The 18,030-nt window shown below is 45.3% G+C and overlaps 1 protein-coding gene across 3 annotated transcripts in view; it reads right to left on the reverse strand.

The window, feature by feature from the left end:
* Positions 1-18,030, reverse strand: part of UBE2V2 (ubiquitin conjugating enzyme E2 V2) — a 48,234-nt gene that overhangs the window by 11,533 nt on the left and 18,671 nt on the right. For 2 of the 3 annotated variants that reach the window (XM_055125034.1, XM_055125035.1), the window contains exons 2-3: positions 11,092-11,240; positions 5,761-5,886 (exon numbers count right to left, since the gene is read on the reverse strand). In XM_055125034.1, the coding sequence (XP_054981009.1) occupies positions 5,761-5,886; positions 11,092-11,240 (275 nt within the window). Of the gene's footprint in view, positions 1-5,760; positions 5,887-11,091; positions 11,241-11,342; positions 11,426-11,844; positions 11,922-18,030 lie in introns of those variants that run through there. The other variant, XM_055125033.1, reaches the window with a different exon arrangement.

Below are 18,030 nucleotides of genomic sequence, written 5' to 3' on the forward strand. Positions count from 1 at the left end.
AAAACCCCGAAAAGTTCATGCCTTCCTACCTAATGCCCACCTTCAATCAGATTCAGGACCTGCAGAGAGAGGGCCAAGGACAGCTAAGTTTAGCTGAGGCCACCACAACGGGGTCAGTGTTCTGTCCCTGGAACGCAGCACGCCCCTCCTTCCCTCCCTGAGAAGACCGCAAGAAGGCCGTGTTCACAAAGCCAGACAGGGCTCATGACAAGACCCTCACTGTGGAAACACCCTGACTCTGTACTTTTCAACCTTGAGAACCAGAAGCAAATTTCTGCTGCTGAAACCACCCATTTTGAGAAGACAGAGTGATGGCACAGCGAGTAGGGCGCTTGCCTTGCATGCTGCCAAACCCAGGTTCAGTCCTCGGCACCCCATCTGGTCCTGCAAGTCCACAGGAGGGACCCGAGTGGAGTCAGGAGTAAGCCCTGAGCACAACTGGGTGGGGACCCAAACAAAAAAACAGTAAATCACCCATTCTGTATTTATTATAGCAGCCCAAACTATGACTGCAAGTTTTAGAGATGGTTCCCAATGACCTCATCAATAAAACAACCTTAATCCTGATAATGACGACATGACTAAAGCCGTACCTGGCTACTTAGTTATGTACTGAGAGGAGAACTGAACACTGGCTGGTATCTTTTTTTTTTTTTTCAATTTTATTGAATCACCGTGAGATAGTTACAAGCTTTCATGTCTGGGTTGGGTTACAATCACACAATGATCAAACACCCATCCCTCCCCCAGTGCACATTCCCCACCACCAATATCCCCAGTGTACCTCCCCTTTCCCACCCTCCCCCTGCCTCCATGGCAGACAATATTCCCCATACAGTCGTTCTACTTTTGGGCACTATGGCTTGCAACATAGACACTGAGAGGTCATCATGTTTGGTCCATTATCTACTTTCGGCACACATCTCCCATCACGACTGATTCCTCCAGCCATCATTTTCTTAGTGATCCCTTCTCTATTCCATCTGCCTTCTCCCCTCTGCTCATGAAGCAGGCTTCTAACACTGGCTGGTATCTTAAGCCTGCAAAAACACCTCAGGGTTAACACCCAACAAAGTTGCATTTATTTTCTGGATCCAAAGTAACTGAGAAATTAAAATATCCTTGCTGTTAAAAACAAAAATAAAGGGGATTACATAAAATTAAAAAGCTTCTCCACAAAAGAAACTAGCTAACACAGACACCCTATTAATGGGAAAAATAAAACACTTGCACAAAATAGATCAGATAAAGGGCTAATATGACATCTATATTAGATCTATGAAGTACTCACAAAGCTCAATGACACAAAAAACCTAATTCCACGCAAAACTGGGGAGAGGAGACAAACTTGCAAAGAAGATAGACGAATGACTGAAAGACCCAGAACAAGTACTACTCCTAGGGGCTAGAGAGACAACACAGCAGGCAGGACGCCTGCCTTGCATATGGCTGGCCTGGGTTAAATTCCCAGGCATAATTTATTATTACAGGAATAATTCCTGAACGTACAGTCAGGAGTAACCCGTGAGCACTGCTGGGTGTGGCCACAAACAAAATGGGGAAGGAGAAAGGGGGGGAAGGAGAAAGGGAGGGAAGGAGAGTAAAAATGAGAAAGGAAAAGGAAGAGAAGGGGAGGAAAGGGGAAAGAGGGGGAAGGAGGGGAAGGGGGAAGGGAGAAGGCAGGGAGGGAGGGAAGATACTCACTGACTCACCTCACTTATGATTAGGGAATAATTAGGGAAACCACAGTAGCACTAACATTGTAGCTTAAAGCAGAAAACCCTGTAAACCCTCTGACGATGAAAAAACAAAATGTGATTTACCAACATGATTTTAAAAAAATAGAGATAAAATGAAAGTACTTATACATGAAAATATAATGTTAAGCAAAAAGCTAGTCACAAAAGAACAGAGGTGCCAGAGCAACAGTGCAGTGGGGAGGGCGTTTGCCTTGCACACGGCCCACCAGGTCTGATCCCTGGCACCCATGTGATCCCCAAGCACCGCCAGGAGTGATGCCTGAGCAGGTGCAGGACCAAATCCTGAGCAATGCCAGGTGTGGCCCCAAAACAAAACAAACAATACCCGTCTGCTGTCTGACTCCAACAGGAAACTCTGAAGACAGAGCTGCCGTCCTGCGCCTCCAAGGCCAGGGGTCCCGGTCTCCCCCCGCAGTCCAGCAGGGCTCAGGGCAGCAGATGCCCCCCAGATAAAACCTTTCATTGGGGGGGGGCCGGAGAGATAGCACAGCGGGTAGGGCATTTGCCTTGCACGCGGCCGACCTGGGTTCGATCCCCGGCATCCCATATGGTCCCCTGAGCACTGCCAGGGGTGATTCCTGAGTGCAGAGCCAGGAATAACCCCTGAGCATCGCTGGGTGTGACCCAAAAAGCAAAAAAAAAAAAAAAAAAGCTTCTTCCTAATTTTTTAACTAAGAGAATAGCAACCCATTTAACCTATTATTAAAAAATATTGAGATGTGAATAAGTTTTTAAACTAACATAAGAAATTATTCTTGGTATAAAGAATACTAAGTTATTTCCAAAGTAGAAACAAACACTTAACAGTTGTGAACAATGGCAGTGAAAAAAACATAAAGTGACTACAAAATCTGCGAAGTATCAAGAATTCACCCAGAACTAGGGTAGTAAGAAGAGGAAAGAGTGGGGAGAATAAACACATCAGAAAATAATCTGCATTTTATCAATCTATATTTATAATTAACAATAATTTATAGAACTTGAGATTTCACAGAATCTGGTAAAACTAAATAAACATACTTGGAACAGAAGTATGGTGACTGTTGGAAAGGAAAATTTAAAATATGGGGCCTTGGGGGCTGGAGAAATAGCACAGCAGGGAGGGCGTTTACCTTGCACGAGGCCAACCAGGGTTCGATTCCCAGTGTCCCATCTGGTTCCCTGAGCACCGCCAGGAGTAATTCCTGAGTGCAGAGCTAGGAGTAACCCCTGTGCATCGCCAGGTGTGACCCAAAAGGAAAAAAAAAAAAAACCAACCAAAAAACCCCTTAAAATATGGGGCCTTAGGGGCTGGAGCAACAGTGAAGAGGGTAGGGTGTCTGCCTTGCACGTGACAGACCCTGGTTCAATCCCCAGCACACATAAGATCCCCTGAGCCCACTGGGGTGATTCCTGAGTACAAATTCAGGAGTAAGCCCTGAGTACCATCAGTTATGACTCAAAAAACAAATCAAGGTGCTGGAGCAATAGCACAGCGGGTAGGGTGTTTGCCTTGCACGCAGCCGACCTAGGTTCGATTCCCAGCATCCCATATGGTCCCCTGAGCACCGCCAGGAGTAATTCCTGAGTGCAGAGCCAGGAATAACACCTGTGCATTGCCGGGTGTGACCCAAAAAGAAAAAAATTAAAAATACAGGGGCCAGGGACATAGCTCAAAGTGCATACACTTTACATGCAGGAGGACCAGGTTCAATGTCAGGCACTTTATGGTCCCAAGTACCACTGGTTGTGGCACAAAATTCAAAAAATAAATACAGAAAGGACAAAAAGTGTAAAGTATCATGAAGTGCTGAACAGCTTTGTGAGTAATGGTACAAACCTGTGATATGAGGAGGAGAGGAGAGGGGAAGGGAAACTCAGGGGGAGGGAGGGAAAAAAGACTTTCAAGGCGGTAACTTTCAGAGTGATAGTAAGGTGGGTAATGCAGCCAACCCGTGTTTGATTCCTGCATCACATATGGTCCTGAGCCCACCAGGAGTAATCCCTGAGCACAGAGCCAGGGTAAGTCCTGAGCACACTAACTTTCAAGATGAAAATTACCACTGGTGAGTAAAGGGAACCCAGGATGGGACAAAATGGAATACACAGTAAGCTACAGATACTAAGAACAATCTATCTGCTAAGATACATGATGCTCGTTTTATTGTTATGCTTCCTTAAGTATATTTTGCATGCGAGAAAGTGCATTTTGCATGTGAGAATGCTCTAAACCTGGTACCATGAGAGCACAAACTTCAGAGTTTAAAAGCATTTTATTCCTGGGAAATTCAGCTATTTCCATCCACAAACATCCTTGTATAAATCAAAGAGGATGTTATTTTGGTTAATTTTGCTTTAAACACACAACAATGTTCAATCATGACCTTTCCAACATGGACATACTTGGTCCTCAAGAAAAAAAAAAAGAGCCCCAATCCTCCCCTCAGGAATATTCATCCTTTAATCATACCACACTGGGAGAGGGAGCACTCACAAGGCAGCACCCCTGGCTCTGTGCTCAGGAATCACTCCTGGGAGGCTCAGCAGACCATATGGGGTATCAGGGACTCAATCGGGCAGTCACAGGCAAGGCAAGCCCCTGACCCTCTGTACTACTGCCCAGTCCCTAGGGTTTGATCTTAAAGCTGAAGGAAGTAACTTAAAAAAAAAAAAAAAGATGAGAGATGAACCAAGAGCCGCGGCACGAGAAGCAGAGCCTCCGCGCCTACTGACTGTGATCCTGAGGTCTCCTAACCCATTTTGGCACCAGAGCAGATTCTTGCAGCCATGCATTTTGACTGTGAACTGAACTACAACCTCGTGCAGCCCGGGGAGGGATTTTTTTCCCTCTCCACCCCATTTTTCTGAGCGAAAATGGCGGCAGCGGCAGCAGCCACGCGGTGAGAGCCACCCTCTAAGACCCCTCCACCAGGAGGTAGGACTCTCTTTAGTGACGTAGCCCGTAGGTGATCCTGGGAGGGGAGGTGTTCCCGGCGCGCCTTCCGCCCAGAGATGAACCAAGAGCCGCGGCACGAGAAGCAGAGCCTCCGCGCCTACTGACTGTGATCCTGAGGTCTCCTAACCCATTTTGGCATCAGAGCAGATTCTTGCAGCCATGCATTTTGACTGTGAACTGAGCTAAAATATTAGAAACCCAAAACCGCGCGGCCGCTTTTGCGGCCGCGCGGACTCAATGTCTTCACTTTTACCAAGGAATAGAAATTATTAGATGATGCTTATTCAGCAGGCCTGATTGTTGGGGAAAATTTCCAATCAACAATAGTGAGTTCTGTATGGAAATATGAAATGTACTCAATATATAGAGAGAATAATGGAATATCATTAGCTACTTAGATGGGGGGTGGGGTGGGAGGGGGGTGTATTGGGGTTCTTGGTGGTGGAACGGGTGCACTGGTGAAGGGATGGTGGTTTAATCAGTATTTGACTGTGACTTAAACCTGAAAGCTTTGTATTTTTTTTCTTGTTTTCACGGTGGTTCAATAAAATATTTCTTTAAAAAAAAAAAAAAAAAAAAAAGATTACTGCAGACGGATCCAGCAGAAATGCAGCCTGAGCTCACTATCACGTCTACCAAAGGGTTTTATGGAGAGGTTGATTTATTCCTTAAAAAAACTAGAAGACTTTCGGGGCTGGAGCGATAGCTCAGCGGGTAGGGCATTTGCCTTGCACTCGATCGACCCCGGTTCGATTCCCAGCATCCCATATGGTCCCCTGAGCACCGCCAGGAGTGATTCCTGAGTGCAGAGCCAGGAGTAACCCCTGTGCATCGCCAGGTGTGACACAAAAAGGAAAAAAAAAAAAACTCCAAAAACTAGAAGACCTTCTCAGCTAACAAAGATCTTTTTCACTGGGACCTCATCAGCACCAGGCCCCCCAGAGCGACAGTCACATGGCCCGGACCCTAACACTGTAGCTGGGAATTACCCAAACCAAACCATTTTAAAGCCTCCTCAGTGTAGACTACAAATTAAATAGGAATAAAATTATTACTTCAACTTACCATTCCACTGGAATTATTTATTCCATTCATATTAATTTTGGTTACAAATCTAACTGATGGAGGAGCTTCTGGGTATTTAGGTCCACATTCTACTTTCAGGCTATATATTCTGTTTTCATAATTTGTCTGAAAGGCAAAAAAAAAAGGAGAGAGAAAAATAATATTTAAATACTAAAAAAAACGAAAAGGTAGTATGAGTGTATCAGATATCACTATATATAAAACCACAGAACACATTTTTTTACATTCAAATTTGAGCTATAGATGGAAAAAATTAAGCAAACACATTGAAACTGCTATTAATATGCAACCATATATTTAATTAAATTATGAGTTATAATATGCACTATTATGCATTGAAATATATTTTATAATATATTTTATAAGTGCTACAAAGTTGTATCAAAATAATATGACCTCATTTCTTGAGAAATATTGCCACTAACGAATTAAAAGGCGAATGCAAAACAAATTCAAATTTGACTAAAAAGTTTACATTGTGGGTGAAACAATGTCACCACTATGTATATTGTGGTGACAAAACTAAATATACAAAAGAAATATTTGTCCAGGCTAATTCTAGCCAAGAAAATTAGGTCTATTCCACTTGTGCGAGCACTAAATATTAACAGTGCCACTTCTAATTTTCTGAAGGGTAGGGTGACATTTGAGGAACGAAATACGATACACAACCTGACAGATAAACAGGTCAAGAACTGGGGCTGGAGTGATAGCACAGTGGGTAGGGCGTTTGCCTTGCATGAGGCCGACCCGGGTTCATATCCCAGCATCCCATATGGTCCCCTGAGCACTGCCAGGGGTGATTCCTGAGTGCATGGGCCAGGAGTGACCCCTGTGCATTGCTGGGTGTGACCCAAAAATAAAAAAAAAAAAAAACAGGTCAAGAACTTCATATACTCAAAACCAACTTTACAGAAAGAACTGACAAATCTCACACACACACCAAACTTCTACAGAAAGGTGGCACAAAACTTTTCATAACAATCGCACTCAATTGCAAAGGCCTAAATGAAGCAATCAAGAGACAGAGATGGCTGGATGGATTAGAAAACTGCATCCAACTTTCTGCTGTTTACAAAAAACACACCTAAACAGTTAGGGCAAACATGGACCTAAATCAGAGGGTGTAAGACAGTATTCTAAGCAAACAACCCCACAAAAAGGCCAGGGTGGCCATAGCTGTATCAGACAACATTAACTTTAAACTTAAAAGAGTCCTGGAATAAGTGAGAGCCAGGAGTAACCCCTGAGCGCCTCCATCTAGGACCAGAGATAGTCCCATAGGTAAATGAACAGTTAACCTTCAGTTAATGAACCAAAAATGTTAAGTGAAACATGAAAAGCTTCTTCAATAAATGTGGCTGGGAAAACTGGTCAGCCACAGGCAAAAAAAAACCCCTCAGATACCTTTATAACACCATGCATAAAAAAGTCAAATCCAAATGTGATTAAAGACCTTTATATCAATCAGACCAGAATTCATACGGTACAAAAAGGAAAACAGAGGTGTAACACTTTGTGACACTGAAGCCAGAGGTATCTTCAATGATCTGAAAGCACTGGCTAAGAAAACGGAAACAAAAGACTTTTCTTCCAGAAAAAAGTTGTGAAGATTTTTATGGTAGCTTTACTTACAAGAGCAAAAATAGAAAACTGTTAAGTGCCACAAACTGATAAATACATCACAGCAAAATACTATAAATAAAAAAGGAAAGGTGCGCCACCCGCCATGATACAACACTGCGAGTGGCCGCCGACGGGTAAAAGAGCGCACACGGGGGAAGGCACCTGCTTGCGTGGCGCTGTCCCACACCACACCTGGTCTCCCGGGAGTGCTCCCTGAGCACCACCAGAAATACGCCCTGGCACACACCCGAACTCTAGCAGAGGCAATCCTTAAAAGGGTGTATGAAATAGTGGGAAAGCGCATAGAGCTTTCTAAGATGACAAGGCGTTTTATTATTTTGATAGGGGTGTGGAGAAAAGGCGTATTTGTTAAACCCAGATCCGTGCATTTATTACATTTAAGTTGCACCTCAGGTTTTCTTTAGGGGAGGGTCAGGATTAGGGTCACACCCGGTGGTGCTCAAGGACTATTCCTGGATCTGTGCTCAGAAAGGCACTCCCTGACAGAGCCCTGGGAGCCTTTATGTGGTACTGGAATTCCAAGAAAGCAACACGCGAAGTAACTGTCCTACAAAACATAAACCACACAAACCTGGGGGTGGCGGAGAGGAAGAGAGAGAGGGAGAGAGAGAGAGGGAGAGAGAGAGAGGGAGAGAAGGAGAGAGAGAGAGAGGGAGAGAAGGAGAAAGAGAGAGAGAGGGAGAGAGAGAGAGAGAGGGAGAGAGGGAGAGAGGGAGAGAGAGAGGGAGAGGGAGAGAGGGAGAGAGGGAGAGGGAGAGGGAGAGAGGGAGGGGGAGAGGAAGGGAGAGGGAGAGAGGAGAGGAAGGGAAAGGGAGAGAGGAGAGAGAGCGAGGGAGAGAGGGAGAGAGGGAGAGAGGGAGGGAGGGAGGGAGGGAGAGAGAGAGAGAGAGAGAGAGAGAGGGAGAGAGAGAGATGAAAAGGATCTAATATTTATTAAGAATTCCAGAGGCTGGGTGCTGAAGCAATAGCATAGCGGGGAGGGCATTTGCCTTGCAAGCAGCTGACCTGGGTTTGATTCCCAGCATCCCATATGGTCCCCTGAGCACCGCTAGGAGTAATTCCTGAGTGCAGAGCCAGGAGTAATCCCTATGCATTGCCAGGTGTGACCCAAAAAGAAAAAAAAAGAATTTCAGTATTTATTCATTTAACTCTCAAATTTTCTAAATGAGTATAATATCCCATTTACATAAAAAGAAAATAAGTTTCACTAAACCTCTAGTACTAAAACAGCAGTTCAAAAAACAGAAAAGCAGAACTGCTAACATATTAGTCCAAATAATTAATTCAAATAACACAAGAATCTCAATAACAAGAAATAACTAACCAAATAATGATTGTTAAAATACGGATTTCCCTATTATACTGGATAGATGGAAATACTGAAGTCAAAGATAAATTGCTCTAACCAGGTCACTCAGTTCTGGGGCCACACCCAGCAGTGCTCGGGGCTCTGTGCTCAGGGCTCACCCCTGGCAGTGCTCAGGGCTACAGTATGCGATGCCGGAAATCAAACCCGGGTCAGCCAAGTACAAGGCAAAAGCCTTGCACATGGTAGTATCTCTCTGGCCCCGGTATGCCGCTCTAAACAGCAAAGAACTCAGGCAGAGTGCGAAGCTTAGCTCCTTTCGCTCAAAGGAAAGGAAATGAGGCTGCAACCACTCAACATCCCCAGGCCCGTGTGCCAGTGAGGGAGAGGCCTGCAGAGAAAAGGGCAGAAAGTCAGAGAGGTGACGGGCAGCCCAGCACCCTAAGGAAGTGAGCAGAGCAACCAGTGGAAGAAAGGTCCAATGTGGAGCTGGCAGCACCTTGCCCACCCCCCAGAGCTAAGGGAGAACAGTCTTCATCTCCCCTCTCCAAACCCTGCATGTGGAAGGAGGACCCTACACCTCAATGACACGAGGAACGGCCATCAGTTTGGAAAGTCTGCTGGTGACTCCACATGGGCAGGAGAATAAGCAAACAATGTACCTTTACTGGAAACTGCTGTAGAACAGCCCACACAATTACTGCTGAATTGCATAAGTACTGAGACATTCTTAAACTGAAAGATTCCGTTCACTGGAAGTAACGGCTGGAGAACATGCGTATCTATATATCACCGCTGTCAAATCTTCAAAATACTAATAATGTTTATAAATTATCACTATATCACTGTCATCCCATTGCTCATTGATTTGCTCGAACGGGCACCAGTAACGTCCCCATTGTAAGACTTTTTGTTACTGTTTTTGGCATATCGAATATGCCATGGGGAGCTTGCCAGGCTCTGCTGTGCAGGCAGGATACTCTCGGTAGCTTGCCCACCAAGTGCATTATAAATGTCAAATTATAAAATAAATGAAGAATTTTAACATCAATCTGTTTCTTTCTCGAGTCTCTTATGGAGAAAGCAAAGTAGGGAAGGGAAAAGCCAGCTAAAAAACTCTCATCACAAAATAGCAGACATACAAAACAAATTCCTTCAGAGATGGTACAGTAAGGCATCTAAGGCAGGTGACCAGGGTTCGATCCCCAGCGTCTTATATGGTCCCCCAGCACCACCAGGAGTGATTCCTGAATGCAGAGCCTGCAGTGACCCCTAAGCACTGCTGTATGAGTCCCAATACAAAACCCTTCAAACTTCTGTTCTTTCCAGCAAGTCAGAAATACTAATAAATATTTCAGACTTGGTGTAATGAGGGTGGTAAATGGGATCTTTGAATAGGAACTGTAATTTAGAAAAAAAAAAAAAAAAGAGAAAAGGGAAAGAAAAAAACTTCAATCTGAAAAAGATCTTGAATTTAAGGGGGCAAAAAAAAAAAAAAAAAAAAAACACATAGGTGCCAGGGAGGTCACCTGGCAGCAAGAGGCAAAAGCTCTGCACCCACAGGACCCTCCACAGCAGCAGGCAGAGCCCTGGAGGGCCCCAAGCACTGCCCCATGGGCCCCACGGAGCCTCGAGAACCGATTGGCTGGAGACTGCTTGGGAGGCTCCCCTTCAAAATAAGGAATAGTAAACTTGGGGAGAAAACCCAAGAATAAAACACAGCTCTAGAAAACAGGGAAGGACCGTAGGCTTTCCACTGATGTACAAATGAGAGGCCTGAGACCTGTAGCACTGACATGGCGAGTGAAGTATCAGAGCAAACAGCAACAGGACCTCAGATACAAACCAACTCAGAAGACCTTGGTCCCACACAAGAATGTCAATAACACGTTAGTCAAGACAGAATGCTCTCCCCAAGGGCCCCTCCATTTCCTCACCTTTTCTCCTCTCTATCTGGAGTGCTCTCCATCCCCATCACCACTTTCTGAAATCCTACTAGCCAGTCCTTTTAAGGTTTTTTCCAAAGACAACTTCCTCCACTGTTCAGCCTTCCTCAATTATTCCAGCTAGAAAAAACATATTCTAAAGTTCTGTAGTGAACTTTCTCTGCTACGTTTAAAATCTGTTTAAATTTTTTTCTTCTCTAACTAAAACACACTTTGATAGAATAACCACATTATTATCCTCAATCCTCAAAAAAAGAAATCAAGCATTACACCTTGCACAAAGGAAAAATATCAAAAAATTTAAAAAAGGAAGTCATTTCAGTTAAAAGTCGTAATTATCAGTTTCATAAAAAATATTTACTCAGAAAGACAAAACTATGAATAGAAAAATACATAATTTATTTCACTAACCCTTGGTGGCCCAATAATCATGCCTGTCCACCTTGTAAGTGTCATATCTTCATCGTCTTCAAGTCCCCAGCTAACCGTACCATCGCCTACTCCTTTTTGTCCTTCTTCAAGTTCTTCCAACAAGCGAAAATTACGAGGAACCTTAACTCCTATACAAAAGAATGCAAAACATTCATAACTGTAAGAGTTACATTAAAATTCAGATTTTCACATTAACCTTTACAAATCATTTCCCAACAAGACAAAATTACCTTGATAAGTGCTCTGAGCTAGGGAAATGGCTAGCTCTATAGTACAGCACACGCCTGGCCCGTATGAAGCCCTAAGTTCCATTCTGGACCCCAAAAAGAGAAAATATAAATAAAAAATTATGCCCCAGAAAATGCTCAACCCAAGAGCTCCTTAGGATAAAGCCATTAAAAAAGAACCCTACCAAACATTAAAAGCATAGCACATTTATATAAATTTCCAATAGTCAATTTTATAGTAACACAAATTATGATTGCATCATTATAAGGTAAATATTTCCCATTAATATTTCTGTTTCTAGATGAGAACACTGCATCAAATAAGGTTTACAACGTTCTTAAGAATGTTCAGAAGTCCTTGGACTCTGGGTTCAATGGGACCGGGAGTGGAGATCCTCTGCCCGTTTCCCCGTCTGACCGGGAGCGGAGACCCTCTGCCCGTTTTCCCCTGACCTCCAGAGGTTCAGTCCCTAAGCCAGCTCCTGCCATGGCCAGATAATCTCACCTGGCCATCATCCAGGTCACACAGCTTTTCCTCCTGGACAGGAGCAACGTGACGCCCGCCATAACCGTGCCACCAGACCCCAGGCTGTTTCACTCAGGGCGCCCCAGAGAAGAGCGAGTGAGAGCCCTCCCCGTCCCAAGGATTCAGCCCCGGCAGCCAAAAACCTCTAGAACCCACCCGTCACCAAGCTCAAGGCCGCTCCCCACACGCTCTGGGCAAGCGTCACCTACCTATGAGTGAGCCGCGCTGCCACATTTGCGACAGTGTGACACATCTTAAGACACTCCCCATCCCCGAAGAGTACCACACCACATTTGATAGGGTTCAAATAGCAGGCAACCAATCATAGAGGGATATATATATATATATGCACATATATTTCACACACACACGAAAGCTCACATCACTCAACCCTTAACAACATGTTAGTGATATCCTAAAGAATGTCTTAATGGCCCCTGCCAAAATAGAACAATCTTCACACTCTTTCCTCTACGGATACTTTTTTGTAGCATTTTCAGTGGTTCTTCATAACAGACTGTGGAGAGCCACCATGGGACCATGCTTTGTAGCGCTCTTTGTAATCAACACCTGTGTGCTTCGAAAACAACTCCTAATAAGGAAACAGGATGTCTTGCCACGCCCATAAGCTGTGACTAACCTATCAGATGCGGACACGTGGGCATAAGCAGGCAGCGAGAGGTATATAAGGGGGGAGGTCACCTAGCTAGTGGGTTCTCCCTCATGCGTCCCTTTTTCCGCCTTACTCCACGTCCCCGTTCCTGATTTCTTCTCTAACGCATGAGAAAGTTCCTAAATAAATCGCAGCCAAAAGGATCTCCGAGTTGCGTGCTTCTTCGCTGGATGAAGCGGCGCGCGACAACAGACATTACAAAATATATTATTTCGGTTGTGCTTTGGGTCAGAGATTGGAGCTTGGGATGGAAACATCTCAAATATGGTGGTGGGAAAGTGTAATGGTGGTTGGATTGGAGTTTGAATATTAAATGTAATCAAATATTGTGAACTACCTTATAAAATAAAATTTAAAAAAAAGAATGTTCACAAATAAAGTTCACCAGATAGTTTACAAAATTAAAATTTCATTAGCATATGCACCTAAAGATCATGATCATGATCATGATCATGATCATGATCATGATCATCATCATCATCATCAACAACAACAACTGTCACTGTCATCCTGTTGCTCATTGATTGCTCGAGCGGGCACCAGTAACGTCTCTCATTGAGAGACTCATTGTTACTGTTTTTGGCATATCCAATACGCACGGGTAGCTTGCCAGGCTCTGCCACGCGGGCTTGATACTCTGGGCAGCTTGCCGGGCTCTCTGAGAGGGGCAGAGGAATCGAACTCGGGTCGGCCGCGTGAAAGGCCAACACCCAACTGCTGTGCTATCGCTCAAGCCCAACTCAAACATCATCATCATCATTATTATTTTGCTTTTCGGGTCATACCCGGTGATGAACAAGGGTTACTGCTGGCTCTGCACTCAGGAACCACTCTTGGAGGCGCTTAGGGGAACATATGGGATGCCGGGGACTGAACTCGGGTCGACCGCATGAAAGGCAAACACCTCCCTGCTGTGCTATCACTCCAGCCCCCACCTAAATATTTCCATCTCAGAAAAACACAAAGGTACTACTTTCTGGAATGCTGGGGCAGCCAAGTCCCATGATCCCAGCCAGCAGCTTCGTGTACCTCTCCGAGACCCATCGCCATCTCAAGACCGAATGGTGGGCTCAAGACCGAATTCCCTTACGGGAACACAAGACAGCTGACCTCCACAACCCAAGCACCGCCACGCTCCAGGCCACTTTCCGCATGCTCGAGCTCACATATACGTGAACACGGGCAGCATGGAGAAACCGCGGCTGTGCCACAGCACCGGCCACAGCGTCGCTGCCTGCCCTGGCAAGGCTGAGCCGAAGCACCATTAGACATAAAGCCATGGCAGCAGTGTGCACAGTGGTTCATCCACTATGGGGTGCTGGGAGTCAACCACTGGGTGACCTGGGACTCGGCGCAGGTGTTTGACCTGGCACAGACCCTCCGGGATAGGGTCCTGCTCTGCCAGCTGCTCAACGACCTCCGGCGCAATCCATCAACCTCAAGGAGATCAACCTGAGGTTGCAGATGTCCCAGGTGCTGCCCAGAGACACAGGCAGGTGCCTGTTTGTCAGTGTGCAGATCGTTACAACATGCCAGTTGACCAAAAGCTTACATTCAGTAGACTGGGAACACCTGTAAAAACGATTAGAGGCCACCCCCAAAGTCTCCATCCCTCCCAGAAAGCCTGGCAAGCTACCGAGAGTATTCAGCCCACATGGCAGAGCCTGGCAAGCTACCCATGGCGTATTCAATATGCCAAAAAACAGAACAAAAACAGTCTTCATTCCCCTGATCCTGAAAGAGCCCTCAATACGCCATCGGGCTACACTAGTGCGACAGGACGAATGGAGACGTTACTGGTGCCCACTCGAGCAAATCGATGAACAATGGGATGACAGTGATATGGTGACAGTGATACTAAAATTAACTCCAATGGGTAAAAGACTTGAATACTAAACTCAAAATCATAAATCAAATAGAAGAAAACATAGTTAATATACCAGGATCTCAGCATCAGATATGTATTTGAAGACTCCACTGACAAGGGAAATAAGATCAAGAATAAACAAATTGGTCTACATAAAATTAAAAAGCTTCTACACAATAAAAGAAACTACCACGGGGCCAGAGTGACAGTACAGAGAGTAGGGCATTTGCCATGCATGAGGCCAACCTGGGTTCGATCCCTTTCATCCCATATGGTCCCCGGTGCCCTCTAGGAATGATCTCTGAGTACTGCTGGGTGTGGCCCAATAACAAGACAAAAATACATTTATTAAAAAGAACGTAGAAGTTGGGGAAGTATCTTGCTCATCATACATCTGAGGAGGAGATACTACCTAAAATACCCAGAGCACTTATATCAATACCCAGTCAGAACGTAAGCGCGGCAGAACCTATGAATGAGCCGGGAGAGGCATGTCTTATACTAGGAGGGCCAGTTCAATGTTGGCACCATGTGGTCCCCTGAGCATCGATGAGAGCAAGCCCCCTCCTCCAGTACCGCCCCCCCATCATCACCGAGCAGTGAGCCAGTGTACACACCCCTGTTTGGATCCCGCCCTTGAGCGGATCTCCTAGTAATGTGGAGTAATCTCTTTAGATGAGATTTAACATCCATCCCTTCACCAGTGCACATATTCCACCACCAAGAACCACAGTAAACCTCCCCCTAGCCCCCCACCCCCCTCGATGAGATTTTGTTAATCTTCTAGAGAAATGGTCTTACCCCTCTTAGTTATTTATTAATGTTCAACCCACCTTTGTGTTACCGCCCTATGTGATTGCTTTATAAACTAAAACTGTAGCAGAAACAGAAGACAGCAGAGACAGAAGAGGAGACAGCAGAGACAGAAAGGGAGACAGCAAGGGAGACAGCGGAGACAGAAGAAGAGGCAGCAGGACACAGACAGAAGAAGACACAGCAAGAAGACACAGAAGCGAGGGAGGAAGACAGAGGCAAGACAGAAGCAGCAGAGAAGACAGAGTGGAGAGAGAAGACGCAGAAGGAAGAAAGAAGACACAGAAGCAGAGACAGAGAGGTTGGAAGAGACCAGAAGAGAGACTACAGAGACAGAGACAGAGAGACAGACAGAAGAGAGCACAGCAGTACACACAGAAGCAGAGGACAAGGAGGAGTCATCCCGATCCAGTCCATTCACGGCGGCTCGAGAGCACTGAACGCGAGCGGCACGCGAGGGAGAACCGCCCGAGAGCCCTCGAACAACAGAACACAACACACACATCATCTCCCCCTCCCGCAAGTGCGACTTTGTATTTTTTTACAAGCCAGAAATAGCACCAGTACAGCAGGGCCCAAAACAACATTGCCAGGAGACTTCTCCAAAGATGCCAGGCACACGCAGTGCACGGGTGAAGAACTGCTCAGCACCACCAAGGATTAGGGTACCACGAATCAAACCACAATGATACAGCACCTCACACGTGTGGAAATGGCATCTCTTAAAATAAGGAAAGTCTAGCTTTGTAAATCACAGTTCTTGATCAAACAAAGAACATTTTCAAAAAGAATGCCAACGATTCGGTGCGGAGTGAAGAAGCCTGACATGACGCAACTCCTAAGGGAAGCAGTACGGAGACTCCTTTGAACACGTAGAACAGGGGCTGGAGCGATAGCACGGCAGGGAGGGCGTTTGCCTTGCACGCAGCCACCCCGGGTTCGATTCCCAGCATTCCATATGGTCCCCTGAGCACCGCCAGGGGTAATTCCTGAGTGCAGAGCCAGGAGTAACCCCTGTGCATCGCTGGGTGTGACCCAAAAAGCAAAAACAAAAAAACAAATAACAAAAAAAAAAAAACCCACTTAGAACAAAGAGCCTGGGCGCTGGAGGCAAAGCCAGGCCTCCCGCCTGCGGCCCGGCTACAGGCCACTTGCAGGACCGCCACGGTGGCCAGGACGAACCCTGAGGCCTCTGGAAATAGGCCCCGGTCCTAAGCAGCGCCAGATGAGATCCCACGAAAACTAGCAACAACAACAAAATTTATTTTTAAATAAAATGGAGTTAGAAAGGGCCTGAGTTCGCTGTTTTGCGTGGGGCCAGTCTGTTTTCCCAGCACCACTAGTTCAAGATGCTTTCCAGCTCCGGTACATACTTTCCACCACTGTACCAAAGATTAACTGTCCATACATCCGAGGACCTGCTCGTAACTCCTGATTCTATTCCACTGGTCTGAGAGCCGGCTCTTACTTATTCCAGTACCATACTGGTTTCGACTACTACAGACTTTTAATATAAATGTTTAAAAATGGGGGAAAGAAGCCTCCCACCTTTTTTCACTGAATTGTTTTGGCTACTCAAGGAGGTGGGATATCATTCAATTTAAATTTCAACAGCATTTGATCTATGTCCTTAAAAAATGCCACAGGGATGGGGGGCTGGAGAGACAGTACAAGCACTTAAGGAGCTTGCCTTATGCAGCCGGCCAGGAATCAATCCCCAACATCCCCGTGGTCCCCGAGCACTGCCAGGGACCCTGATGCAGAGCCAGAAGTAGCCCCTGAGCATGGCCAAATTTGTTCTCAAAACAAAAAAGCTCTGGGTATTTTTATAGGGACTGCATAGAATTTGTAGAATGTTTCAGACAAGAGTACCATTTTGATAATATTAAACCTTTCAGTCATGAGCAGGGGCTGTGTTTCCATTTCCCTGTCCTCTTTTATTTCTCTTAGTACTTATTTCTAGTTTTCTCTGAGTAAGTCTTGCAAAAAAGTCAAATCAAAATGAATTGCCATCATACCTGGTATCAGACCTGAGGAAAACATAGGTAGGACACTTCATGACACTCAATCTAGAGGTATCTTCACTGATTCAATGCCACTGGCCAAACACATGGAAGAAAAGATAAACAAATGGTACTATATCAAATTAAGCAACTCTGGCAGCCACGCACAAGAAACAATGACCAGAATAAAAAGACATCCCACAGACTAAGAGGAAATATGTACCTACCACCCATCCGACAAAGGATTAATATCCAGCTCTCTGGTAAAATGTTACAAGAAGGTAACAATTGAAGAATGGGCAGTAAAAGATGAACAGAAACTTCCTCAAAGAAGACATACAGATAGCTAACAGGTACATTAAAAAATGTTTAACATCAGTGGGCATCAGAGAAATGTAAATCAAAATCATCTCAACAGTATGACTGGAATCCATCTAAAATAACAGTAACAACTAATGTTCGTGTGAATGCGGGAAGGCGGAAGGACTCTCATTTCACTGCTGATGGGGTTGTCTATTGAACATCCAGCCTATTGAATATCGACACAGAAAGAGCCTCCACATGACCCAACAACTTAACTTCCCCAAAACTATTCAGAAGACATCTGCACTCCTATGTTCACTATGAGCGATAGCACAGCAGTAGGGCGTTTGCCTTTCACGGGGCTGACCCATGTTCGATTCCTCCACCTCTCTTGGAGAGCCCGGCAAGCTACCAAGAGTATCACGCCCACACGGCAGAGCCTGGCAAGCTACCTGTGGCGTATTGGATATGCCAAAAACGGTAATAATAAGTCTCACAATGAGAGA

This window comes from Sorex araneus, chromosome 2 (genome assembly GCF_027595985.1).
Source record: "Sorex araneus isolate mSorAra2 chromosome 2, mSorAra2.pri, whole genome shotgun sequence".
NCBI lineage: Eukaryota > Metazoa > Chordata > Mammalia > Eulipotyphla > Soricidae > Sorex > Sorex araneus.